Below are 25,545 nucleotides of genomic sequence, written 5' to 3'. Positions count from 1 at the left end.
TTTATTGCGACACACTAAGGGCCTGCAAGTAGGGCCTGCATTGTTTTTTGAATGTGACAAGTAAAGATGCCTGTGAATTTCTTCACTTCTGTTTTAATGCTATATTCACATTCGTGGGCTATTCATTGATGTATGGGTCTGTCGATATCTATCAGGGCATTTTTGCGCTATAGAGTATTGATGGAATCTTCAAGTCCAGGGTAGTTTGAAGTGTGGTGATAGGTGGGGTGATTTGACCGACTAAGGAGGGCAGAGGAATTTGTGGGACCGGGGCAGTTTGCAACACATCTCTTGCATAACCAAAAGATTGGTAATAAACAGGCATCAGAGGTGCTGTTCGCCTGAGGCAACCCTCATAAGCAAAGCTCTAAAACAAGTTTCTGGCACGACGTTAAACTAGGTTGCAAATAAAATGGGGAGTGGTTGCTGCAGACTAGACGATGACTAATCTGCAGCAACCTTATCCAATAAGCCGGGAAAGTTGACTTAGGAAAGATGACTTAGCCAGTAAACCGGGAAAATTGATTTCGTGCTGTATTGGCCTTAATGTTTAACGCTGTCGAATTGGTGTCAAAGGATAAATTTATCATCATAGGGACTGGCTTGGAGTTGTTGCAGACGAGAAAGTGCAAGTGGAGAGGCGTGCTTAACTGAGGCAGTAAAGCTCCATAAAGTAAACTGTCAATTTGAGTAAATTTTTAATGTAATCGAATTATAAAATTTCTATTCACAGGCATATATACTATTGTGATACATTGAAATACAAACAGTGGAGCTCATGGCTTTCTGTACATGTCGCACATCCTGGCGATGGGCCGCTTCTGCGCAGTACGAACAGGTTGCGAGAGTTTTTGTCCTACCTTGGTATAAAAAAAAAATTGTCGTTCGATATGTGAGCCTTTTGGTTTGTCTTCCCGCCGCGTTCGGCGGCCACTCACTCGAGTGTTATCTTTGTCGCTACGCTGAGCGAAAACAGCAAGCGCAGCTATTTCACTTTATTTTTTTATTTCGTGCTGAGTGCTTAACAGACTATGGAAAGATGATGGCCTTCCCATATCAAGATTGATCACAAACTCTCGTAACTAGTTCCAACTGCGCACATGCGGCCCTTTGCCAGGATGTGTGGCGTGTACTGAAAGCAACGCACTTTGTTGTTCATATTTTAATGTATCATGATAGTACATCTTGAACAACCACACCAAGGAAATTCAAAAACTGTATTTCTTGAAGCTGAAATGCAAATACAGGCACTTGTTATCTAGAAATCAAAACGTTAAAGGTCAGGCGTTTTTGCGGCGCAGACGCATCAGTAAGCATTGCTTTTGGAAGCATAGGTGAAGTTAAATTTGTTCATTTAACGTAATAATGTTGTCTCTACATGCGCTGTAACTGCATGCTTTTTGCATTCATTCATTTTTTTAAGCTGGGAGCTACTACATATATCGCAGAACAAAGCGGGGAAAAATTAGGAATGAGCCATCAGGCTGAAACAGTGGGGCCAAGAACATAGAGGCAGTGGTAGAAAACTGCAGACGAAGAATTGTAGAGGTGTAATTGAGAAAGCAGCACATACAGGAAGGCTGTCCTTGACATGTGTGTTCTCTTTTCGGCATAAGCGATTGTGTCCATTAGTGCAAGGATTTTTCTCACTTCAATTACGGCAATGCCAGATCTATTAAGACGACGTGCCACTCCTGAGGCTCACAATTCTATACTGAGTTGCAATATACAATTAAACCTTAATTTTACAAAACCTGTTTTCATGAATTTTTCTGAATTAACGAATAGATCTGGATTCCCCCCACAGTTGCCCGTATGCTTATTGCTTTCTCAATTTTTTCAAGTTCCGGCTTTAACAAAACATTTTGCAGGTCCCAGTGACTGTTAAATCGAGGTGCTGCTTACATCCCAGTGAAAGAGTGTTTTCAAACTTCTGCTGGTGGCATTTTTTTAGTTATCCAGAGTTTGTTCCGAAAACCTAATGAAATAAGTGGGTAGAAATACATATGGTGCACAATTAAATGGTGCACAAATTCAGTACACAATTAAAAATTAAAACTAACGAAAACATTTAGTAAAGGATTGGAGTGAAAGGAGTTCTACTTTGACTACGTACGTACACGCACGTTGTTTTTATCTGGATCTTTGGTTAATGGTCAAGGTTTGCAACATGTTAGACAGCTGAGTGGGTTGTTGTTGTAACAGTTTACTCAGATGGGGAGGTTCTGGGCCAAGTGGGGAAGAAAGGAGAGGGGACTGGGTTGAGCTGAAGTTGTTAGGGGTTGAATTATTGGTCTTGAGGAGCTTTCTTTGTAGGCAGTGGGCGATCCTTAGATGTACAGTAATCCCTCGTTATAACGAAATCGCTTTACTCGAAATATCGCTTTATTCGAAATGTATTCTGGCCCCATGCCAAACGCATGCATTTTAGGCCACATTACTCGAAGTGCACGAAGAGCTTGACCTGCTTAGAGCAAAGTGGCGAGCGGAGGCATGGCCGAGTGGGGGCGACTCAGCGACGAGTCAGGCTGCCAACATGGCGGGTCAACACAACCTGGTCTTTTCACGGCGATTTTCTCGAGCCAGTCATGCTCGATTCGTGCCATCCTACTGTAGACAAACGGTCCGAATGCATGGTAGGGTCACTAAATTTTGTTCCTAGACATTGGTCAATTGCGTGGACGCGACACAGCGCGAACACTGACACTTGAACCGTAGAATTCGAACCGCAGTGTCGTCATCGACAACGAAGCGCCGAAAAATTCTTGTTTTGCTAACTTTACTGCTGCACACCTCGGGAAAAAATTTCCCGGAGATCATGCAAAGCCCCTAGTCTAAAACTGGCCAGATTTCATGATTGCGCACCCAAAATGAGCGGTAAATCATTTTCTGAGCGCAACAAACACAACCTCCGACTCGAGCCACAGCATTTGCGGCGCTTCCCAGCGCAAGACTCGCGTAGTGTTCCGTGACGCCCGCACACACCCCTGTAAATTGGCCACAGCCACTGCCACTTTTATGGGCGGCGACCACAGCCTCATGCAATGCTTGGTCATATCGGAGCAGGGGTTGCTCATGCCCGGCAAGAACTTCAAACAGCCAAAAACTCACTGTCTTTTTTGCACCTAAATAAATCTTTGCTTTACTGAAAACATTGTTTTGATTCCTTGCACTTGTGGTGCAAGTAAAGCTCAACTGCTTTGGCTTTTTTCGAGTGGTCGCTTATATTGAAAAACCGCTAATAACGAAATTTTTCGCCGTCCCGCTGATTTCGTTATAACGAGGGATTACTGTAGTTTAATTTAAAGCTTGGAATGCTCAGTAGGCTGTAGCAGGCTAAAAGGGCAAAGCAGTGGAAACGAGCGTGGTAACCGCTTGTGTTACACCTTGTCCCTCCTTGCACGCACCAAGGAAGGAATTTTGTGTCAAATCATTTCGGTGGGCGGACATGTGGAATCCTAGTTGTGGGGAAGGAGGAAAGGCAGACTGATCTGAACTTCACAGCCGCTCCTTTTGCAACTCTAATGAAATCTACCGCCCCTGAGGTTCACACAAGTCCGAAGCTGTAATGTGCCCAGGAATTTCACATTTAATGTGATCCGAACGCACACTCAAGCCTCGTTGAGCAAGGAAAGAGGCTATGTGACAGCTTTGTGAACGCTGCCAGCCCCTCCATCTGATAGTCTGTTGTTTAAATTTTGCTCTGAATCATGGTCATGTGGCTCCAGGGAGGTATTTTTAATGGAACAGCTTGGCCCCCACCTGAAGTTGCAACCACCCCTTCCTTTTGTGGCCACATTGTTGGAGGGAATGGAGGACCTTCTTTTGTATATCATTTTTTTTATGTGATATAAGTCACTATTTGCGCTAGGCGTAATTTGAATAGGCACACAGTATGGCCTATCAACGAAGTGTAGGCAAGAAAGCGGAGCACTTGGGGAAAGGGGGGGGGTCGTTTTCTTTCCCTTCCAGGTGTTGTGGGAGCGATAAAACAGTCTGTACCTCAAATCCTTTTATTAATGTGGACTAGTCCACTGTGGACTAGTTCCAAGCTGCGCAAAATATTTGTCCGTTCTTTCGAGGCTGCCCGTTCCCCGCATGCAGTGCGTGGTTTCCTCTTTCAGCCGGCTCGCTAAAGGAGTTCGGCCGGCTGCTCATGACCATCGAGGACGAGCGGGACCGAATGGTGAGTGTGCCGCCTCTGCTGTCCGATGCGGCGCCGATAGCGCCTCCGCGCCCGCGCTTGCAGTCCGTTATCGCGCCCAAGGTGTCAGGGTCGAGCTGGGCCGCTCCCTGCTCCCACCTTCGCGCCCCCCCGCTGCGCCGACCTGGGGGAACGAGACGCGATAACTGGGCAGGCAGAGGTGCAAGTGCAACACGACCGTTTTGTCGCAGAAACAGTACAGGAACCACTGCGCCTTCAGACAACAGAAAATAGATGCGGTCAGTTCAGCGCAAAAGGTGGGGACTGACAACAACTGAGGGTCGGTTGTCAGTCCCCGTTTTCTTGCGCTGTTTCGCTGTAGTTCAACCCTTGGGCCACTGTAGCACAGAACAGGGTGTGTAGTGACAGCGTTAGTGGGTGTGCGAGGTATCGACTAGAACTACGCGTTGCATTGTTGTTGTTTTTGTTAACGAAATATACCCGGAGCGTAACGTGAGCTTTCCGAGAACGGTAGCCTGCACACGGAAATAGTACAGTGCATGACGGACGCCCGCGTGTGTGACTAACCCTGTGACATAAACAGCCTTGAAGCTGTAAAAGCGTAGGTGGTGGTGCGTATGGTTTCGCCATGCCGCGCCTACTTGTGCTATTCGAAACGGGGAGCATGCTTTTTGCCCGTAATATCCTAGTTCACTCTGCCAGCACGGTAAAAGCCGGATGTATCTTATCGGAAAATGCTTAGGTATACATAGCCGGTGATTCCACATATGCATGCGCAGTGTGTGAAAAATAAATGATGCTTCGGCTGTTCGGCATGGTATAAGTGCACATATCCGGGTTTTATATATTGGCCCTTTACAGCAGTCATCTTGATTGTCTCTTGTTTTATTTTGTTATTTTTGCTGAAGTTCTTTCTGTTCACTGTCATTACACTCTCGTGAAATAACTTTTCTTTGGCGCTCTTTGCCCTTGCGCCATTAAAATCCGATCATCATCGAGTTCGATATATATATATATATATATATATATATATATATATATATATATATATATATATATATATATATATATATAGCAAAAATGCCTCCACTTTCTTTCTTTCCAAATTCTTTATCTGTTTCAATGACCTACCACAACCTCCCCTTTGCTTTCCGATGTTTTTCTTGACTGCCAACTCTTATTGCTGTGTTATATATATATATATATGGTTTGGAAATGAGGGGCTCGTTATGAAATACAACGCCAAAGCGTTGTAGACTGCCGGCATTTCTTTCTGTATGTATATATATATATATATATATATATATATATATATATATATATATATATATATATATATATATATATATATATATATATATAAACGAGGCGGTTTTTTTTTCGAAATGAGCCAAGTCCACCTAACGTGAATTTAAGAAAAAAAGCGAAAGTTTGTTACCGGACCTGAATGCAACGCTGTCAAAACTATTAAATGACATTTTTTTTACATGTCAGGTAGGGGAATTTTATGGCTACAAGTAATTAAAAATTATGCGATGAATTTTAGCAATATTAGGATAAGTTCGGATTTGGCTCGTACTGAATTTAGGTATTCGAGTTGGTGCGGCGTTTTTATGAAAACTTCAATTGACTTTCAAGAATAGTCCTGTGCCACAGTAGGATCTGGCTCATTTTTGATACGAACTACGATCTGCGTACACGTTTGCTGGGCGTTATCTCACTTATTTTCTTGCAACCTTTTTTTCTGGGGGAAAATTACGGAGTTTTTCTTGTCAGCGCAGTTTTATCTGACTTAGTTTCGGTTTTTGGATGTGGCTTATTTCGAGAGAGAAAAAAAATGCCTCACATATACAGATTTGGCTGGATATGCTTGGCGTTTGTTAATCAATCATCGGACGATCCCTCGGGATTTTTGCATTCCTGCCTACGGGACGAGCTTGCGTGCGCCGCCGCAACTGCGGCCTCGCCTGGCAGTCGCCGGCCAGTGACCGCACAGCTGGTCGCGACGTGGGCACGTGCGAGTCCGCGTCCAGGCGGGGCTGGAACACAGCTAGGGGGCCGGCGCGCGAGCGGGTGGGAGCGCATGTGTGCGTTGCCTGTGCACGAGAGCGTGAAATGCCCCGTTGTTGTTGCCGTCTGCGTAGCACGGGCGATGGCGCCGTCGCTCTAAAGAGTAAATAAAAAGCACACTTGAGTTCGCATAGGAATCGTACCCGAGTATTCCAGAGTAGCATCCAAGTGCGTCGCCACCGCGCGATCCCAGCACTTTTCCAAGGCCGGGACAAGAGTTGGCCTAGAATGCGGCGCTGACGTCATATCACGTGACAGGTGAACAGTACGGCACGTGAGTAGAAGAGGGGCACGGCGTTCATGGAGAACCGGTTCCGGGTAGCTGTGGCGTGCAGTGCTGCCGAAGTGATTTGCGCCAGAAAACTAACAAACGAACGCGAACGAAGAGTCGCGAACACGATGTAGCAGTAAAGAAGTACAGTTGAACCTCGTTACAGCGAAGTAGTATCGAGAGAGTAAATTAGTTCGCTATATCTGATATTCGTTGTAACAGTAAAGGTAAAAATCGGCCCCAAAAATCGGCAATCTGGCTCGCTCAAAAACCCTAGATACTGAAACGCATTATTTTAAGCTCCGAACCCGCCATAAATGAGGTTATTTTTACCTGTCTCCTTGTGGCATTTTAAACTAAGTGTACCGGAACATGAAAACGTGAATTAACACCAGAACTAAGTTCGTTTGGCAAAACAGGCCGGCATTCTTATTTATTTGAACGATCTGATCTTCGTCTGGCGGCTTTTCACAGCGTGCACTGCAGGATGAAGTTTTCCACAGTGTCCACGCGCAAAAGGGCCTTTTCTACTTTTATAGTTGCACAAACTGTTTTTTTTTTTTCTGATTATTTTTTTTTTTTTTTTTTAAGTCTACCTTTCGAGTTCCGAGCCTGGCGCGAACCAAATATTTCTTCGTTGTAGCCGACATCGCGCCCGGCTCTGGCGGTTTCGGTTTCGTTGTGTCACTGAACTAAGCGTGACCAAACAGTTCCTATTTAGTTTGCTATAGCCGATGATTCGCTATATCAGTGTTCGTTATAACGCGGTTTTGACTGTGTTTGGTACGTATGACCAGGGAAAGCCATACGGCTCTCGCCTTCGAAGTAGGTGAGCAGGCTGAAGTTTCCTGAGAAATTTTGTTTGTATTGAGCGCCGTCGCAGCAGTCACTAAGGAGGGATTCGATCACCGACCTGCAATGGCGGGTTAAGTTGCAACCATTAACCGTCAGCGAAAGCATGGACTTCAAGTCTAGTTGCTCGTGTTCACTCCCCTAATTCTACATTTATTTATGCGACCTCATTGTTCGTTCATATTCAGTTTGCCGCTTGTATTCTCGCTGACTGAACTAAAGTCTCCGACGTTTAATTGCCACTTTGGTTGAAATTGGTCAAAAATAGTGTTTCACCCACTCAGAGAGGAAGAGGACGGGGTAGACGTATGTTTGGCCTAATCGATCCTGTATACTGGTCTGTCTTGTAGGTTTTCACTAAAAAGGGGGCGTGTTCCTGAACCATGATGCTCTCGTGCATGCGGTTGGGACACGTGCATTAGTTGTCTGTTATACATGTATGTGTGCGGCGAACCTCTTCGAGGGCCAAATCTGGGCTTTAATGTATCTGTCGCCACGCAGCGGAGCAAATGAACTTTTTTTTTTTTTCGAAATGAGGTTAATCCACCTAACAGATGCAGAAACAAGGGAAAAAAAGGGGGACCGGGCCTAAATGCAATGCTGTCAAAGCTATCATATCATCTGTCTTACATGTCAGCTAGGGGAAGTTAGCTTTGACAGCGTTGCATTTCGACCCGTTAAAAAAATTTTCGCTTGGTCCTGAATTTCGGTTAGGTGAATTTGACTCATTTCTAAAAAAAAGCTCCTCAAATGATTCTCACACGCGAGCATATTTAAACTTGAATGCAATTACTCCTGGTTTGTCGCAGCTTCACTCGGCCACCGAGGATGTAACGGGCCTAGTTGCAAGCGTCAAAAGGAAGCAGCACTGGCGGGGGGTTGAAGCAGGCACAAAGCAACGACTGTGATACAAGTTTGGGGAGGTGCCAACCTTCACGCCTCTCCCGCGTACCGGCGCCCTCCCCGTCCCTCACCCCGAAAGAAAAACAAGATGAAGGATGCTTAGCGTTTTGCACTCTCGCTGTACGCGGCGTGCGTTAGTTTTCCCAGCAGCTTCATTCCAGGGTTACTTCCCTTTCCTTCCGAAATACTTCTGTTTGGGCGAGTTGCCGAAGCCACAGAAAGGTCGCCACACCGTGCGCCCGTGGTTCGCAGCGGAGGCATTTCTCGAAGGAGCGAGCGTTGTTCACGATCTCAAGGAGTGACGATGCCGTGGCCGCCACTCACGCGCGTCTTTCCGCTTGCCCGTAGCTGGAGAATGCCCACAAGACGTTCATCGAGCCCATCGAGCGGTTCCGGAAGGACCACATCGGCCAGGCAAAGGTGAGTGCTGCCGCTGTTCCATAGCGTTCATTAGCAGCACGCATCGCCAATGGCTACTCCTCAAAAGGGGGGTCGCCTGCAGGGACACTCCTCGCGAATCGGCCCCCCTCCGACCTCGACTTGATCAGCTGTAAATTGTTGGAATGGTTGGCAGGAGCAGGAACTGTATTATGCCCTTTTGTGGGCCCGAGCTACTTCGCTGAGTGAATAATAATAATAAAAAGGTCGTCGTTCTTCTCGACGCTGCTGCGATGCGCGTCTCTTGTGGAGCCAGCGGATGTGCCCGTGTGCGATGTGTGGCCGCTTGTTGTGCGCAGGAGCGCAAGAAGAAGTTCGACAAGGAGACTGCCCGCTACTGCCAGTCGCTGGACCGGTACCTCAACCTGTCCACCAAGAAGGGCGACGCACACCAGAAGGAGGTCAGTGCCCCCACAGTGCCGTCGGGGTTGGAAGCGGCCTCCTGTTGGAGCCAGCCCCTGGGCGTTATCGCGAAAGATAGGGGACGTAGTGGCGCGTAAAAAAAGTTATGTTTACCGGGCCGAAGCTACAGCTGAGGCCGTGACACTCGGTTGTTTTTCGCCTTTCGCCTCCGTCTGGAAAGCAGCCACCGGGACGTTGGGACGGGAACCGGCGTGGGCAGCACCTGAGGTGTGCTCTGCTTTCGGTTCAAATGTTCGTGGTGAAAAACGGGGCATTGTGAATTGGTTTGCAAATGTTTGCATTTTCCGACGTTTACATCACCGGACCTGGTATCAGTATTAAAGAATCGCGATCACGACTTAAGAATCTTGACTTTCAGGTTTTGCAGGGCCTCGCTAAACACGATGCCGTGTGTAACATGACACCAGAGCCCTCCTTAAAATTACTTTTCCATCCAGACCCGTGGGCTAGGATGGCGCACGCGGTTCGATTCAAATAGTGGATGGCCAGCCCAAGTGACGCGTCCCGGTTTCGCGCGGCGGCTTCGATTTTGCGCCCGTGGCGCCAGTCGTTCGAGGATAGCGTCGGGACGCCATCGAGCGCCGCTCCGCGTAGCGGCCGTTTGACTTAGAGCCAGCGGGGGAAAAGGCGCAAAAAAGATCGCTCCGAAGGTGGTGGTCGGGTTCCCCCGCATCGCTCTCACGGCCGGCGGGGAAGCGAGCTTCGGCGGAGCGGCGCTCGGCCGAGTCGTGGTCGCATGGCTTACAGGACGGGGCGTCCGCAGAGCGCGCCCGCTTCAGGTGACGGGAGGCGCTCGGGGCCACACAGCTGCCGAGGGGCTGCGCCCTCCGGAGCTTCCATTTTCGAACCTTTGGCCTTTCGCGTGCGTGCGTTGGGAGCGTAGCGAAAAGGGATTTTTTTCACCTTGCCCTTTCACGGCGGCGGCGCGCGGCTCTGTGAAGCCGTGAATACGACGCTTTCGATGGGCGATGCTATCGCTTTAGCCGCACTGAGGAGTCGTCGAAACCAGCTGACGCGAGCCCGTCGCTGCTGTTGTGGCGGCGAAATGAGATCGCGAAAATTTAGCTCGTGCTGTTCAGTCCGATCGCGCTAGTGTATTTTCAAACCAATGTCAGTACAAAAAAAAAACGTTGCCGCGTTTATCTTAGGCGTCGCTTTCGAGACTGTTTAAACGAATCTCCTTCTGAACAGGATTTTCTGCCCCTTCTTCCTGACAGGCATTTGCGGTGCTTGAAATGGAAAAGATCCACTTCTTCAGGGCCTCTCTGGAGTATGTTCTCCTTTTGCAAAAAGTTCAAGAGCGCAAGAAGACCGAGTTTGTTGAAACGGTCAGTATGTGGCATTGTGCACGCAGTTGCGATTTGTGGCGCATCCCTGTGCGTTGGTGTCAAGCTGACTCTCATTTCTTGTTTGGCACTGCCAGATACTGAGGTTTATGTATGGCTGGCTGACCTTCTATCACCAAGGTAGGTTGACTTGTGAACTGTTCCATTTTTGTGTCACATGCATACAGCAGGGAGTCTTGAGCCAAGTGGGCACGACCTCAGTGCCAAACATTGTTAGGGCCCTGCATGATGGCCCTGTCAGTTTTCTTTCTTTCTTTCTTTTAAACGTGCACACACACAAAAAAGCTGTGGTGGTGGGGGGGGTGTTTATGTACTGTTCAACTGGTTCCCGCTTCAGCCGTACTCTTGTGGTAGCCCACTTTGTTTGATGGCGCCAGTCCGCCCCAAGTTTGTGCCTAGAACAGACCCATAAGGTAGCTCCATGGAGTATGGAATGGGTTATCATTCAAAAATTTAGTTCCAGTCAATATATTGTGTGTGTGCAAGCTTTCCAAGAACTTAAATTTATTACGAACTCTGTTTGCATTGGTTAGTTTAGACATTTAGGGATGCTTGTTGTGTGATAGCTGGGTGTTTGGTGATTGACAGGACTGGGTGTTGGTGATTGACAGGACTTTCCCCCCCCTTTATTTATTTATTTATTTATTTATTTTTTTTTTTTGACGCCTCATTAGGCCATGAGGTAGCCAAGGAGTTCAACAGCTTCAACACTGATCTGCAGGTTCGGCTTCAGAAGGTGAGTGCTGGGGTAAAGGAAGCCACGTTTGTGGGGGGAAATCAGCTGAGAATAGATTTCCTTCGACGCAGCACTTGGAAGTGCCGCTGGTATGGAAAATTTGAACATAGTTTTGGGCCTCGTGTATATTTCATGTGGCCTCGTGGGGCCAATCCCCCACGTGGGTATGTGCCATGTCAGCGGCCAGGCAGCGCGCGCCCATCTCCCCCCATTTCCCCGCATTTCCCCGAGGGGAAGAATGTGAAAGTGCGAATGCAGGAGTTGAATTTGCACGGTTCGGTAATGTTCGCGAAAGAGAGATCACACACACACACACAACTACAAAGAAAGAAAGATGCATTTATTCACAGACACCTATTTGTGTTGTCGTTGTACTTGATTGCTAGAGCGGATCTCAGCTTTGAAATTTCGTGTCAGTACTCCTTTAAGCGGGTGCATTAGCCCTTCTCACGCCCGATTCCTGGCCAATCCCCCACGTGGGTATGTGCCATGCACAGACACCTATTTGTGTTGTCGTTGTACTTGATTGCTAGAGCGGATCTCAGCTTTGAAATTTCGTGTCAGTACTCCTTTAAGCGGGTGCATTAGCCCTTCTCACGCCCGATTCCTGGCCAATCCCCCACGTGGGTATGTGCCATGACAGCGGCCAGGCAGCGCGCGCCCATCTCCCCCCGTTGCCAAGGAAGACGAGGAGATTCCTGGCCAATCCCCCACGTGGGTATGTGCCATGTCAGCGGCCAGGCTGCGCGCGCCCATCTCCCCCTGTTGCCAAGGAAGACGAGGAGCGCGCGCACCCGCAGCTGTTGCTATGTGGACGGATGGCGGTCACCGGAATTCAGGGTCGCTTATAAAGTGCATTTGCACTTAAAACAAGGTTGTTGGTTGAGGAACATGAGGAACTGCGGATATAGTTGGTTGCTTATTCTTGTAGCTTTAAAAGGCTTGCTGAAGAGGTACTTTTTGTTTGTTTGTTTGGTTGGTTGTACACTAGAACTGGATATTGTATACAATTTAAGCTATTGTTTGCAAAACACTCATATGTTTGCTTGTCTCTGGTTGGCAAGTTCCTGAATTTGCTGCATGCAATGTGTGTATTGGGCCTCAGAAATACCTTATGAATAGTCTTGGCTGTGGTTGCACTCAGTAGACCAGAGCTTTTGTGTCTGACTTGATTTCAACAGCGGAGCTGTTGTAGGTTGAACCCTTAGTAAGTCTGCTGTAGGTCGTGTGTCACGCAAGCGGCCTCCGAGAAACCCACCTATAGAGGGCGCAGTGGTCTCGCAGAAGCGGGTTCCTACTGTTCCCGCTAGGGGATTGAGCCTTTCACCATTGGCGCTTAGCTGCCGATTCCTTTGCATAAACCTCATAATTTGGGTGGCTAAGGTGCTGCCGTTTTCGGGCGAGTACCCATTGACGTTCCAGCCGATACAAGAGAAGCACAGCTCTGCTGAAGTTTCAGTAGATTTCACACTGGGTGAAACTGGGTTTAATTTTTTTTTTCCTTTTCCAATTCTCGCCACAGACAAGGGAGAACTTTGAAGCAACACACAGTGAAGCAGAACACCTGATGAAGAAAATGTTGGAGGTGCGTACAACGGTAATGGTCACCGCTTCTTCACCCCATCCATTGCGTTCAGAAGCGCACTCTCTGCTCTCTCATTTGCTTGCACCTCGCATCCTCTTTCTCTCCTGATGAATTTCTTTTTGTTTGCCAAGTGGGGTTTCCCCCTTGGGTGAAAGGCACGAAGAAAAAGGCCATGCACACCTGCACCAGTGTGCTCTATTTAGCAGGTGGTTGTGGTGGGAAGTGGAAATTCGTTAGCTGATGCTTTGTGGGTTTAGTACTGTGACTTCGTATTGTTTTGGCTTCAATAAGATGGTCAGTAATGCTGTTCAGTTGAGTTGTGCATGGAAAACACGTTTATCTAAAAGTGTTCCCAGTTGCAATGACGATTGATGTGAAACGCGTGCATTCCCTGTGAGCTGCATGGCTGCCTGCTAAGGGCGGAGAAAGACTTCCGTTTTGAGTGGACGGTAAAGAGGCGAAAGTACCTATTAAATTGGCACAATTCGGTTATCAGTAGACTTACTGACTCCAGAAAATTTCCTCCTGCGACTTCTGAGTGTGGTTCTTTTGTCTGCTGATGCATTTTGCACATCATGCATTCATTTTTTGTTTTCGTGGATTTCGTTTTGTTTTCATCTCTTTTTTTAGCTGTGCTTGCATGCTGTTGGCATTTTATGGTCTTTAATTGAAACAGTTCTAATGCTGTGTGACATTTTTACGTCTGCCTGCTTACAGCATGTTCCCTGGTAAAGTGAAAAATTCTGGCGATTCTGTGTTCGGGCACCCTGCATTTCTTTTTTTTTTTTTTTTTTTTGTCATACATGAACGTTGGTTATTTGGATTGTTGTCCAGTTACCGACAGGACAAGCAAAATAATCATACTCTCTTCAATGGAGTATTCTTAGAACATCATATTTAAAGATAAGTCAGTGACACAGGACATGGGCTTGTGGTTAGCTGGCAGAAGGGCTTCTGCATGAGCAGAGTTAAAGCGGGGGAACTTCATGCACCACCTGAGACCTTGTGTGCAAGTGAGGCAGTCGCATGGGTTTTTAAGTTTCTGCCCCCCACCCGTAGTTTTTTTTCCCGACCAGTACAGGGTTTCGTTTATAAGTGATGGGGCTGACATGGGTAGGGCTGACATGGGTTGATAGCTGTAGCTGGATAGCTCCAGCGTTCACAAACACAAGACGCCTGAACGCATGTTGTTGTTGTTTATGAGGTGTGTGTTTTTTGTTCGTGTACCTGTTCCTGCTTGTGCATGTGTGTTCTTTTTTTCTTCCCCCCCTTGTTTTCCCCTGTTTTGGCTCACGACTGCTTGGCCTGCCGTGCGGAACGCGCCCTGCCCCACAGAAGCCGCAGGATTCTGGCTCCCTAAACAAAATGTACACTAGGCAAGGCTATCTCTTCCTCATGGAGAAAAGTGAGTCTTTACATTGCAAATCTTCATTTTAGCACTTTTAGCAGGGTAGGGCACATTTTGCACAAAGACTCTGTATCCAAGAGGCTGCAGTACCCTACAAATATTAGCCGTAAAACATTTTACAGTGAAAAATAATTTAGAGGGCGAAAACTCATCGAGAGAAGAAGGACGACGGGGCAAGCGATCACTTGCAACAACATCTTATTAGAAGTGTTGTCTCTGTATCCCCAGTGTGCCGAAACCTAGTTGCAAGCAAGCACTTATATTGTCTTCCTTCTTCTCATGTCGGTGTTATTTGTGCTTGAAGTATGCACCAATTTTCCCAACAATGTGTTTTACTGATTTACAATGATTCAGTGAGTCAATGATTCAGTGAGTTTTTTTTTCTTTTTTTTCCCTAATACTTATTTGGGTATGTGCAGACAGCCATAAGGAATTGTCTTGCGCCTCTTTCTTGTTTTTTATTCTCTCCGTCTCTCTTTTCGTTTTTTCTAGAACATCTTGCAACAGTATGGAACAAGCATTACTGTCAATACCAGAAGGAAAATCGCAAGTTTACCATGATCCCATACTCCCAAACAGTGGGCAAAATCGTAAGTGGCTTGAATTGGCTGATGTCTCTGTTAAAATTTATCTCTCTTTTTTTTCTTTTTTTTTCAATTTGAGAACTATTTTAAGAGCTAGCTCATTATGTAAATGATATTGGCCTGCTATAAGCACAGTCTGCAGTATGCAAAAGATTGCTGGTGTGCAAGTGTTTTCTCCCTTTTGTTACTCTTGCCTTTCAGACAGCAACCGACGCGTTCAGCCTCAAAGAATGCATCAGGTAAACTGCTGCTTTTCTGCTCTTCTTTTTTAGCGAATTGCCTGGCTCGTCTGAACAGAGAAGTTGTGGCTGAGTGAATGGTTATATTGCTGAGCAGTTCAAAGTCAGTTCTCTTGCACACCGTTCACTGCGGTAAAGCATTGTAACACACAACAAAAAAGGGGTCAAATTGGTCTTAGTTTACAATAACTTGCACAGTATGAGCAGTACACAGTAGTGGTTGTTTCTGCAGCAAGAATGAGGAACTCCCGCCATTCGGTCAACATTAGTTGTGCGCAGAAGGGTTCCAGGTGGTGGAAACTAGGCTTGGAGTTCTCCACTACAATGGTACTAGGAGCCTGGCTATAGCTGTGGGCCACTACAGCCATACGTTAGTTTCAGTACTGTGTGGAGGCAGAACATCTCGAAATGCACACTGCAGTCAACCAAGCTGTCACAACTGTCGGACCACAGGCGTCTTGACTGGCTTACCTGGAAGCTGAGGCGATCGTAAATAATAATTTGTGCAGCTTACCTGTGCTATCCTATCAAACGAATTACCCGCAGGTTGTCTTGCTAATTTGGGGACGTGCAGTCAGGCTCTAAGTGGCAAATGGATTTTGTTAAACTTCTGAATGGTTGTTCGTGGCGGGTGCAGCAGCAGCAATATTCCCTTTTCTTACTGGCACCACAGTTGTGGTGAGTGACGGTGTTGTGACCATCTTTCGGTGACTGAAGAGCACTGCCAGTTTTCTCTCATATGAGGGTATAGGAGACTTTCATCTTTTAACGGCGAATTGGTGTGAACAAGTTATCAGTGGCTGTGTGTGTGTGTGTGTGTGTGTGTGTGTGTGTGTGTGTGTGTGGGGGGGGGGGGGTGTGTGCGTGTGTGCGTGCGCGCGCACGTTAACAAATTTGTGTAAGAGCCACCCGAGTGAATGGCATATGGCTCACGAACGCGCATGCACAATGACATCATCATTGAGACCTCATTTGTACAATTTATAGAACTAATGTGGAAATTACAGCATTACTGGTGCGTTGCTTTGTGAGTAATTGTGTTTCTTTGTTTTCTCCGCTCTCTCTCTGACCTTAGACGTATGAACGACAGCATAGACAAGCGCTTCTGCTTTGACCTGACTGCCTCCGACCGTCCCGGTACCACCTACACATTCCAGGCCCTGAGTGACGACGACTGCAAGCAGTGGCTCAATGCCATGGACGGCAGGGAACCTGTGAGCCCTGCTGACGCTTGTTCTCTCTGCCCCCGGCATTGACTTGGATTTTTGGTCGGGCACGCGTAATTCATGTGTCCGGTAGTTTTGACTGTGCGCACATAGTTTATGTTCTGGTGACTGAGCACTCTCGATGTTCAAAACCTTATTACTGTGAACTGAAATTCAGTCTAAACGGAATTCAAAACAGCAGTAACAAGTTAAGACTAGAAAGGACTGCACATGGGGCCGACTAGCTAGTGGTGGTGTATACCGTGCAGCGTGTTGTCTTTTCTTGTCCCCATGGCAAACACACTGGAGTGAACAAACAGACAACAAGTTACACGTAATAAAACCTAACTTGGGACCATACACCACCGACACACGCAATAGATATTCTGATGTCTCCTTGGCTAGATTACGGATAGGGCATACGCTCGCAACGCACTCGCACCTGCTCACTGCATCTCCAAGACCTCTGTGCAGCAGGTGCGGAGAGGCCCTATCCGTGATCCACATCCTCATACAATGTAAGGCACTTCACACAACACGACACAAACACTTCAGAGAACTCTACAGACAACATATCCCACTACATCCATCGCTGTTTCTAGGTGACGATGCCAGTGTTTCTGTAAAACGTGTGTTTGTTTATTTGTCAGACGTTAAGTTTTTAAACCTCATTTCCTATCACGCATAATCAAATCTGGCCCTATACACCAGCCATCATCATTATCTTTAAATAATTTTACTATGTTCGGTTGACACGTTTTTTTTTTTTTTTTTTTTACCTACCTTTTCATGGTAACCACTTCACTTCATTAAATAAACTTTTCTCTGGCGCTCTTTGCCCTTAGTCGGCCTTGCGCCATAAAAACCCAACCATCATCATCATCATCATCTTTTCTTGTCCCGTTTGAATTTGTTTGAATGTATAAACCAACCAGCCCAAATTATTGTCTTAATTGATCTTAAAGTAACTAGAGCCGCCAAAATGAATCCAGAGCTTGTTGTGTTGTGTGCCTGGTATTGCTCAGGAATATTTTCCACAATACCTTGGTAGATGGAAGACTGCCTGCAGTTGCAGTTATTAATGCAGCTTTGTGGTGGTGGCAGGCCTACGGCCGAGATGAAACGGCACCTTAGTTGGCGTGGAAAGCGCAGCTTTCCGAGACTGCTCGTCACCACAGTTTGTTGACATGCCTTGAGCTTTTGCGATGAGATTTTTTTTTCTCTCTCTCTGCTTTCAGACAACAGCACCGCCAGGAAGGGCCACAAGGCAAGAAGGATGTAAGCAGCATTGGTCACTCTTGTGCATTCTTTCTTTTTCCTGGATAAGCAGAACCAGCTTAGTTCAGTCTCTGTGATGACTATCCCTAGATCATGTGAGCCCCAGTCTGTCTATTGCGGGCTGCGCTGACTGGATTTCAGAGCAGGAATCTAAGTGTAATGCTGGAAACATTTCCATAACATTTTAGGAAGTTTTGTGTGGCACAGCATCGAACTGGTAGACGTGTTGGGAAACTTCTGTGGAGTAGCATAACAAAGCATGGTATGGGGTGCGGCGGAACGATGCCGCCAAAGAAGAAACCCTGCCAGCTTCAGGGGAAGCTTGCAGTTTTCCTGTGACATCCTTCTTTAGCGAGTCTGCTGAAATAGGTCATCCATAAGAAAAGTAAGTGTATGTATGGAAACGTAGTATGCACAAGTTTTGTGCAGAGCAGCGACGGAGGGTTGTCAAGTCAGGTTCTTCAGCGAGACTCTGCCTTATAGTGCACCTGCATTGAAGACAGACAGACGCGAGTGCAAATGTGGATAGAGAAAAATTAGACAACCACCTCACAGGCGGTGATTCCAACCCCAAAAATGTTGGCAGCTGCTTCAGTGCTTTCAGCCGCCTCCAAAGTGCAAATACTACAGTGTGTCAGTTTTCACCGAATCTCCTGTACATACTGGTAGGGGGGCTTGGGGACTGTAGACATCGGCATGGCCAAATTCATTGCCAGCTGTGCTGGGGGAAGGCACCCTCTGCCACCCACAGTGGCAGAACTTCTCTGAGAACGTTTATGGGGTCCCATCAAAACCACTGTTGTCCAAACGGTACTAAATATGGAAGGCTGCACGTAGCATGACATGGGTGCAGGATATACATAAAACACTGTAGCTTGTCTCAAACGAAGGGTATGCAATGTAGCATACTTTTGGTGCTCACCTACAGGCAACAGCCAGGCACGTTGCGAGAGAAACTTAGACCATCCCTAGAACAGTCTGAGAATTGCAGGGTTTCTTTAGACGTCGTGTCACACTTAAGCACAAGGTTCTAGCATCATTGATAAGAAGTAATTTGGCAGATAACAGGTAGAACGTCAAAAAGCTCTCCTAGAATAGGGCAAGATGCTGAGAACTAGGGGGGGTGTTGGAAAGAAGAGGGGGCATTGGACAGGAGGGTTCCAGTGCCTCTGTGTACCGGCCACACTGCCTTAAGGTATGCATGGGTATTGACCACTGGACAATGCAGAGCCCTTTCTCCTACATGGGCCCGGCTGCAGCAGTGTGATGGCTGCCCTTTGCAGGCCTGCTGGATGAGACCGGCTTTGCCTTCGTGCGGGGCTGCATCCAGGCCATTGAGTCGCGGGGCCTGGAGGATCAGGGCCTGTACCGCATTGTGGGCGTCAATTCCAAGGTGACCAAGCTGACGCAGATGGTGTTCGGTGAGCGGCCTCTCCTTTCATCACCGGGTGCCGTTGCAGAGCATGTCCAGGGGAACTGCAAGCAGCACTTTGATTTCAGCAGGCACTGTTCCGTAGCACAGAAGGGGCTGGGGCTTTCACTCATTTTAAGACGTGCCTCAGCGGCCATTTTGGTGACTTGCCTGGAAAAGGGAAAATTTCCGTGCACGTGACGTTTGTCTAGCTCTGAAGAAAACCAGATGAGGAACATTTCAGAGAGCTGTTCCTGATTGCCCCGTGGTACGGATGGCACAAGAAGTAAAAGTGAATTCATGCGCCAGTGGTTGGCCAGCCACCTGTTGTAGGCATTTGTGGGAGGCCCTGAGGCAGCAAGAATAGCAAGGCAACGCACACTAGCTCCCGGGCTGCCACGCAACCGAAAGACGTGTTGATGATCATGTACACCAATTTGGTTTTTGAGCTGACTGCGCGTGCATACAAAATACAAGTTTGTTTTATTCAAAAGAAAAAAATTTTATTCTCGCACAGCATTGCGTGTTTCATGCTATCTGTGATGATGTACCCAGTGCGGGTACTTCATGGGCCATGCAGACAAAGCACAAGTTTGACTCATTCAAAATATTGCTTCGTTATAATCATACCGACACCACTTTTAACGTTAACTTTGCTCAAAAGCTATATAATTAGTAAAAAAATGAATGGCCATGTGACTCATTAGCTTATTTCCCGCACTAAAACCTATGGCGTAATATGCGCAGCTGTGCTGAGGCCGGCAAAGGCGAACGCAAGTTAGGCAGGGCTTATAGCTTGCAGAACGAGCTATTTTCGCCTAAGTGTAATGCCTATATTCACTTTATAGCAGTAAGAAGGGCGGGGTAAACAATGTAAGTTACGAAAGAACATGCAAACATCAAATCTCCAGTGCGTACTGCTGTTGGTACTGCACGCACTATGCTTGTTATAGCTGCACAGCAGGTCCTGCGCTGTGGGGTTCTCGCACGACACTGGCCGATTGGCGTAAGCGACATTGTCTTACATAACCCTGCTTGTCGAGCATACCCAATCACGAAACGATTACTTCGAACCGCAACAAAAACAAGCCAGGTGCAAATACAGTCAGATACAAAGCAAGTGCGGGCAGTGGCTCTGCACAGTATGGTGGTGCCATCTAGGAGGACTGACGGTAAACAAGGCTCCTCAGTCCACTGCAGATGAAACGGCGTATTAAGTTATTAACGTTCGCTTGAAGACCTGTCCTTGTTGCGTCAGCGCAGACATCACGAAACACAATTTGGTGGGAGAATCAAAATTTTGATGTATTGAATAATTGATCAATTTTTCAGTGAATAAAGCATTGTTTGCTGCCAGACAAGCACTGGGGGCACTATAAAACACCAAATCTTTTGTGTAAAGCAAACGTATTTTGTCTGCATGGTCCCTTCATTAAACAAACATGGTATGTTGACTAGGGCTGCAGCGAACAGAGAAACGCTACCGTCAGTCCCCCTACATGGCGCTACGATGCTGCGGAGGCCCGCTGCCCGCACTCGCTTTGTTTTTGAATAGATTTGTACCTATCTAAGTTTTTTTACGGTTTATAGTAATCGTTTCATGAAACATTAGGTAAGCTTGACAAACAATGTCGATTATGCCAGTTAGCCAGTGTAAGCTCAACGCGCCGGATGGCTGTGCAGCTATAACCGGCATAGTGCAGCAGTATGCACTGGGGCTGCTATGTTCACAATGTGGATTCGCAACTTCTGCTGTGTGCTCCACCATTCTTACTGGTATAAATAGAACGTCCACTAAATTTAATCCCAAATAGTTTGTTCTGCAAGCTTATAATCCCTGTATAATTTGCGTTGGATTTTGTCGGCCTCAGCCAAATGCAACGAGCTGCCCATAATACGTCATAAGTTCAGTGCAGAAAAGCAGCTAGGATATCGCATGTTCATTCTCTCTTTTCTTCCTTGCATGGCTCATTTGAGTGAAGTTTGCGTTAAAAGTGGTGTCAGCGCTATTCTTATGAGGCAGTCTTTTGAATGAACCAAACTTGCATTTTGTCTTCAAACACCAAATTTGAAGCAGTGACCTGAATATTTGTTGCAAAGAACAACATCCTCTGCAAAGGTTGTTCAGTATGTGAAGTAGATCAAAGAAATAACGCCTTACTATGAAAATTAAGATATTTATTTCGGTCTTCTCTCTCAACAGTTTTGTTGAGTGCTTCTGATCACAGAACTCTGGAGCGAACCTATTCTTCAGTTGTCCTTGCGTGTTTCACAGACGGTTGTTGCCCATGTTTTTGCTTCTTGCAGATCCAAAGCAAAGTGAAAGCATTGATTTCATGAATGCGGAGGAGTGGGAAATCAAGACTATTACGAGTGCCCTTAAGAACTATTTCAGGTAGCGCTTTTGCTGTGCCTGTGCTGCAAGTGACTGCTTCCTTTCCTTCTTCTTTTCTTTTATTTTAAACACAAATGTAGCAGCTGCATGTGTACAAAGGGTTTTCTTAAGAGAGCGAGTCGGTAGGCAGACATCATGAGAAAGAACGTTGTTACACAAAAACGAGAATACGAAAGGTATGCAAAAATAGTGTACCAACCATCAGCTGTAACATTTTGTAGCACTGGCAGAACCGGAACAAGCAGCAACACAAGAACATCGCAGCACTGAGGAGCACTTTGTTTCTTGGTCAAGAAAGCGTCACTGTAACGTCGCAAAACGGATCTTCATCCATCAAGAGGTCCATTGCCTTGTGTGCACTTGAGCTACCAAAGGAGCACAGTACCTGAGATGAACAATAACAAGCTAACCAGAGAAGTGATCAGCACCCACGAAATAGACAAGCTTAAAGGCAAATGCATCAGCTTGGCGTCTGCTGGTTTCTCCACGAAAGAAATTGCCTCGCGATGAGTGGGATCATTTCTTCAGAAACTTGCCGCTGCTAAAGAGTGACAGAGTTACAGCACCTGGGAAAATAATCTCTTTGGTTGATAGTGATCACTGTGGCCTGCTCCTCAGTGTGCCCTAGTTGTTTGTGCACTCTTGGACTCCTGAAGACTTCGTAGACAGCACAACTGCTCTGTGAAAAGTGCCAGACACCAGCCAGTGAAGCAGTGTTATTGGTGCCTGTTGGTTGGGCAATTGACAATTAGGTTGGCTGTACTATGCTGGGGCCTAGCTCTTGTAATTTACTACTACTACACTATTTTCAGCAGTAGTGGAGCAGGTAAATACTGCCCGTGCAGACCACAAGCTCTGGCATGCGTGCTCTTAGCATGACTTGAAGTGTTGCCTTAGTGTATCGCATGGGGATAGTGCTTTGCCGTCGTTGCAGATGCATTGCTACGATTTCACCAATTAAAACTTGTCCTGTCAGGGTCGCTAAAGGAAGTGATTTTGTTTTTACCATTGATGCTTAGTTCTCTCGAGACAAGCAGTGTAAAGCAGCAGATATTGGTTCCGAATTGTGTGGTGGTGGTGAAACGACCTAAGCCACATGTTTGGAATGCTGCTTCATCCGGCATTGCTTTCCCTGGTTGTGCGAGTGCGAGTGCTGTGATTTGCTTTGCGGACTTGTTTCCCCTTGCCCTTGCAAGGCCCCTCCCGGGGAGTGCTGCCCCAGCAGACTGCGCATGTCCTGATGTCCCAGCGCTAATAACAGTGATGCCCTTTTTCAGAAACCTGCCTGAGCCACTGATGACGTTTCGTTTGCACACTGCCTTTATTAGTGCGGCGAGTAAGTGCCCCCTTCCCTGCATTAACCTACCCGAGCCGTGGCTGTTTGCTGCGCGTAGCCCTAATGGCAGACCTTGCCCATGCTTCTCTCGCGGGCCAGAGCTGCCTTCTCCTGGCCGCTTGCTATGGTGACGCGGCATTTTTGTGACAATGTGTTTTTGAACTTTTCTCACGCACCTTGTTGCTCCCCCTCCCGTGCTGCTGACAACCAGTCGGTTTCGCATGCCACGTCCTTTTTGACACAGCCAACTCTGGCTATGCCTCGTAGTTCATGCATATTATACAGTGGGCAGGCAAATGGAACACAGACCCGCCGCGGTGGCTCAGTGGCTAAGGCGTTGCGCTGCTGAGCACGAGGTCGCGGGTTCGATTCCCGGCCGCGGCGGCCGCTTTTCTGATGGAGGCGAAAAGCAAAAACGCCTGTGTGTACGAGATTTCGGCGCACGATAAAGATCCCCAGGTGGTCAAAATTAATCCGGAGCCCTCCACTACGGCGCGCCTCATCGCCTGCGTTGCGTCGGCGCGTTAAACCCTACAAACAACAACAACAAATGGAACACAGAGGCTGCTGCTTGCACGGAGTAGTGATGAGAAACCTTCTGGTCGCTCATGTTGGCAACTGTGCTTCCTTGTACCTCATCAGCAGTTGCAACTCATAGGTGGCAGCCAATAATGCCGCTGAAATTTATTTTCTCAGTTATGCCAACACAAGCGGGGTACACATTATAACTGTAGAATTAGGCGACACACTTCAGAGAATTTTCTAAAATTTTTCTACTTGTATTGTGTAAGGGAAGCTTAGTCTGAATCTTTTAAGCTCAATGGTCTTTTTTTTTTCGAGCAAATTATTACATGGTATTAAGCATGAAAGCTGTGTTCGTCAGTGTTGTTTACCCTCCATTATCTTCCACATGTTTTGGTAAGCACAACTCTGACAACGCTCGTAAGCCTTGTCCCCTGACCAGCATTTAATATATTGCTAGCAGGCACAGTGTGGTCTGCAGTTATAGGGGAGGCATTGCCTGCTTTCTGCAAAGAGCCCGATATGGCAAACAAAAAGCACTCACTGCAGCGGCAAAATCGTTTCTGAGAGCCCTAAACATAAACAAGCATTCTGTGTGTATCAGCGTTGTGCTTGTGTGTTTTCTTCAAAGGGACACTGAAGGAATTTGTAAACATTTTAAGCTTACTTGGGCAGGCTAAACTTTGAAGTCCCTAGGCCGTGTCTTGACCACTGTGGGCATGTGTAAATGAGTTCATTTATTGGCAAAATCTATTAAAAAGTGCTGCTCTCCTTTCTGCATCCTCCTTGCCAGTTTCCTGCGATGTTTCCTATAAAGCGTGCTCTTTTGGTTTGGCTTGGCTGTGCCAACTGCATAGAACCAAAAGTGAACCTGATGTAGATGGCCCTCCAAAAAGAACCCTCACGAAAGCTACATTCGGTTCCATCGTGGTGGCTTAGGCGTTGTGCTGCTGATACCAAGGACACGGGTTCAATTCCCGCCGCAGTGTCTGTTTTTCTGATTTAGGCGAAAAGTTAAAACACCTGTGTATCGAGATTTCGGCACACGCTAAAGGCCCCCACATGGTCAAAATTAATCTGAAGCCTCATAGCCTGTGTGTAGCTCAAGCAAGTTAAACCCCACAATCAATCAATCAATCAGTCAGTCGATCAATCAGATTTGAGTTTCTCGAGCAGGGCTTCATAAGCACTATCCAAGTCTGTTCTTGACAGTACTCCCTCTCATTTCGTTGTCCAAATCTTATCTCAAAAGCATTTAAAGGAGTCATGAAGACAAAATACAAGTTTGTGTTGTTCGAAAGATTCTTTGTTTTATAGTGCCCCCAGGGCTTGTCCAAATGCGAACGATGCTTTATTCACAAAGAAATTAATTAATGTAAGTTAAAATTTTGATTTTCCCGCTAAATCCTGCGTTTTCGTGGTCTGCAATGACATCACAGGAACCGACCGCTCTGCTGTGGTATTTCTAGGGACCATAGCTCTGCAGCCAATTGGGAGGCCTTGTTTGCCATTAGTGAACCTAGATGGCGCCACCATACCGTAGCAAGCCGTTTTCTGCCTTTGGCACGGAGCAAGAATTTCTTTTTCCATGGCTTCGGTTTGTTTCTGACCGTATTTAAACCTGGCTTGTTTTTGTTCACGGAGGAAATAATCGTTTCGTGAAACATAATGCTCACTTGAGAAATATGGTCACGTAAAACAACATTCCTTGCGTCAATCGGAAAGTGTAGCCTGAGACAACCGTAAAGCCCCGCAGTCCTGTGCAGCTAAACCAAGCATAGTGCGCACAGTACCAACAGCAGTACGCATCGGCACTTCTGTTTACGTGTGCATTCGTAACTTCCACTGTTTGTCCCACCATTCGTACGGCTTTGAAAAGAATGTGCCCTAAATTTAAGCACAAATAGCTCGTTCGGCAAGCTTATAAGCTCTGCCTAATTTGCGTTTGCTTATGCCGCCCTCCGCCAATCCCAGAGCTGTCACATGTGACATCATAGGTTCTGTTGCGGGAAATGAGCTAGTGGGTCGCATGGCCATTCCCTTTTTTCCTGATTATGTAGCTTATTTGAGCGAAGTTTACGTTAAAAGTGGTGTCAGTATGATTCTAATGACGCCATCTTTTGAATGAATCAAACTTGTCTTTTCTCTTCATGGCTCCTTTAAGGGTGGTTGAGTCAATACGCTGATAAGATAAACACGGCAGTTCACATTCAAGTTACATTCAGCTACATTCAGTCACATTACAAAAACACTGTGTCTTTGGGCATCACGGGTGTAGTTGTTACAGCTGCTGCAGACGTCGCATGGTAGTCTTTCTTCTTTCTAACTTTAAATATTAAATACCACTTTCGCAATCAGATAAACAATGAAAAGTACCG

General features: G+C 46.7%; 1 protein-coding gene across 2 annotated transcripts in view; it reads left to right on the top strand.

The window, feature by feature from the left end:
* Positions 1 to 25,545, top strand: part of Graf (GTPase regulator associated with FAK) — a 42,627-nt gene that overhangs the window by 2,989 nt on the left and 14,093 nt on the right. The window contains exons 3-17 of one of the 2 annotated variants that reach the window (XM_077702293.1): positions 4,125 to 4,186; positions 8,610 to 8,681; positions 8,999 to 9,100; positions 10,340 to 10,450; positions 10,546 to 10,588; positions 11,143 to 11,204; positions 12,727 to 12,801; positions 14,125 to 14,194; positions 14,690 to 14,787; positions 14,983 to 15,020; positions 16,096 to 16,234; positions 17,464 to 17,503; positions 18,787 to 18,924; positions 21,222 to 21,309; positions 22,587 to 22,645. In XM_077702293.1, the coding sequence (XP_077558419.1) occupies positions 4,125 to 4,186; positions 8,610 to 8,681; positions 8,999 to 9,100; positions 10,340 to 10,450; positions 10,546 to 10,588; positions 11,143 to 11,204; positions 12,727 to 12,801; positions 14,125 to 14,194; positions 14,690 to 14,787; positions 14,983 to 15,020; positions 16,096 to 16,234; positions 17,464 to 17,503; positions 18,787 to 18,924; positions 21,222 to 21,309; positions 22,587 to 22,645 (1,197 nt within the window). The remainder of the gene's footprint in view (positions 1 to 4,124; positions 4,187 to 8,609; positions 8,682 to 8,998; positions 9,101 to 10,339; positions 10,451 to 10,545; positions 10,589 to 11,142; positions 11,205 to 12,726; positions 12,802 to 14,124; positions 14,195 to 14,689; positions 14,788 to 14,982; positions 15,021 to 16,095; positions 16,235 to 17,463; positions 17,504 to 18,786; positions 18,925 to 21,221; positions 21,310 to 22,586; positions 22,646 to 25,545) is intronic. The other variant, XM_077702294.1, reaches the window with a different exon arrangement.

This window comes from Haemaphysalis longicornis, unplaced genomic scaffold (genome assembly GCF_048455015.1).
Source record: "Haemaphysalis longicornis isolate Haplotype H1 unplaced genomic scaffold, Haemaphysalis longicornis Haplotype H1 scaffold_3, whole genome shotgun sequence".
In the NCBI taxonomy this organism is placed as follows: Eukaryota; Metazoa; Arthropoda; class Arachnida; order Ixodida; family Ixodidae; genus Haemaphysalis; species Haemaphysalis longicornis.
The sequence above is the reverse complement of the archived record's forward strand: the minus strand, read 5'-3'. Positions and strand labels throughout refer to the sequence as shown.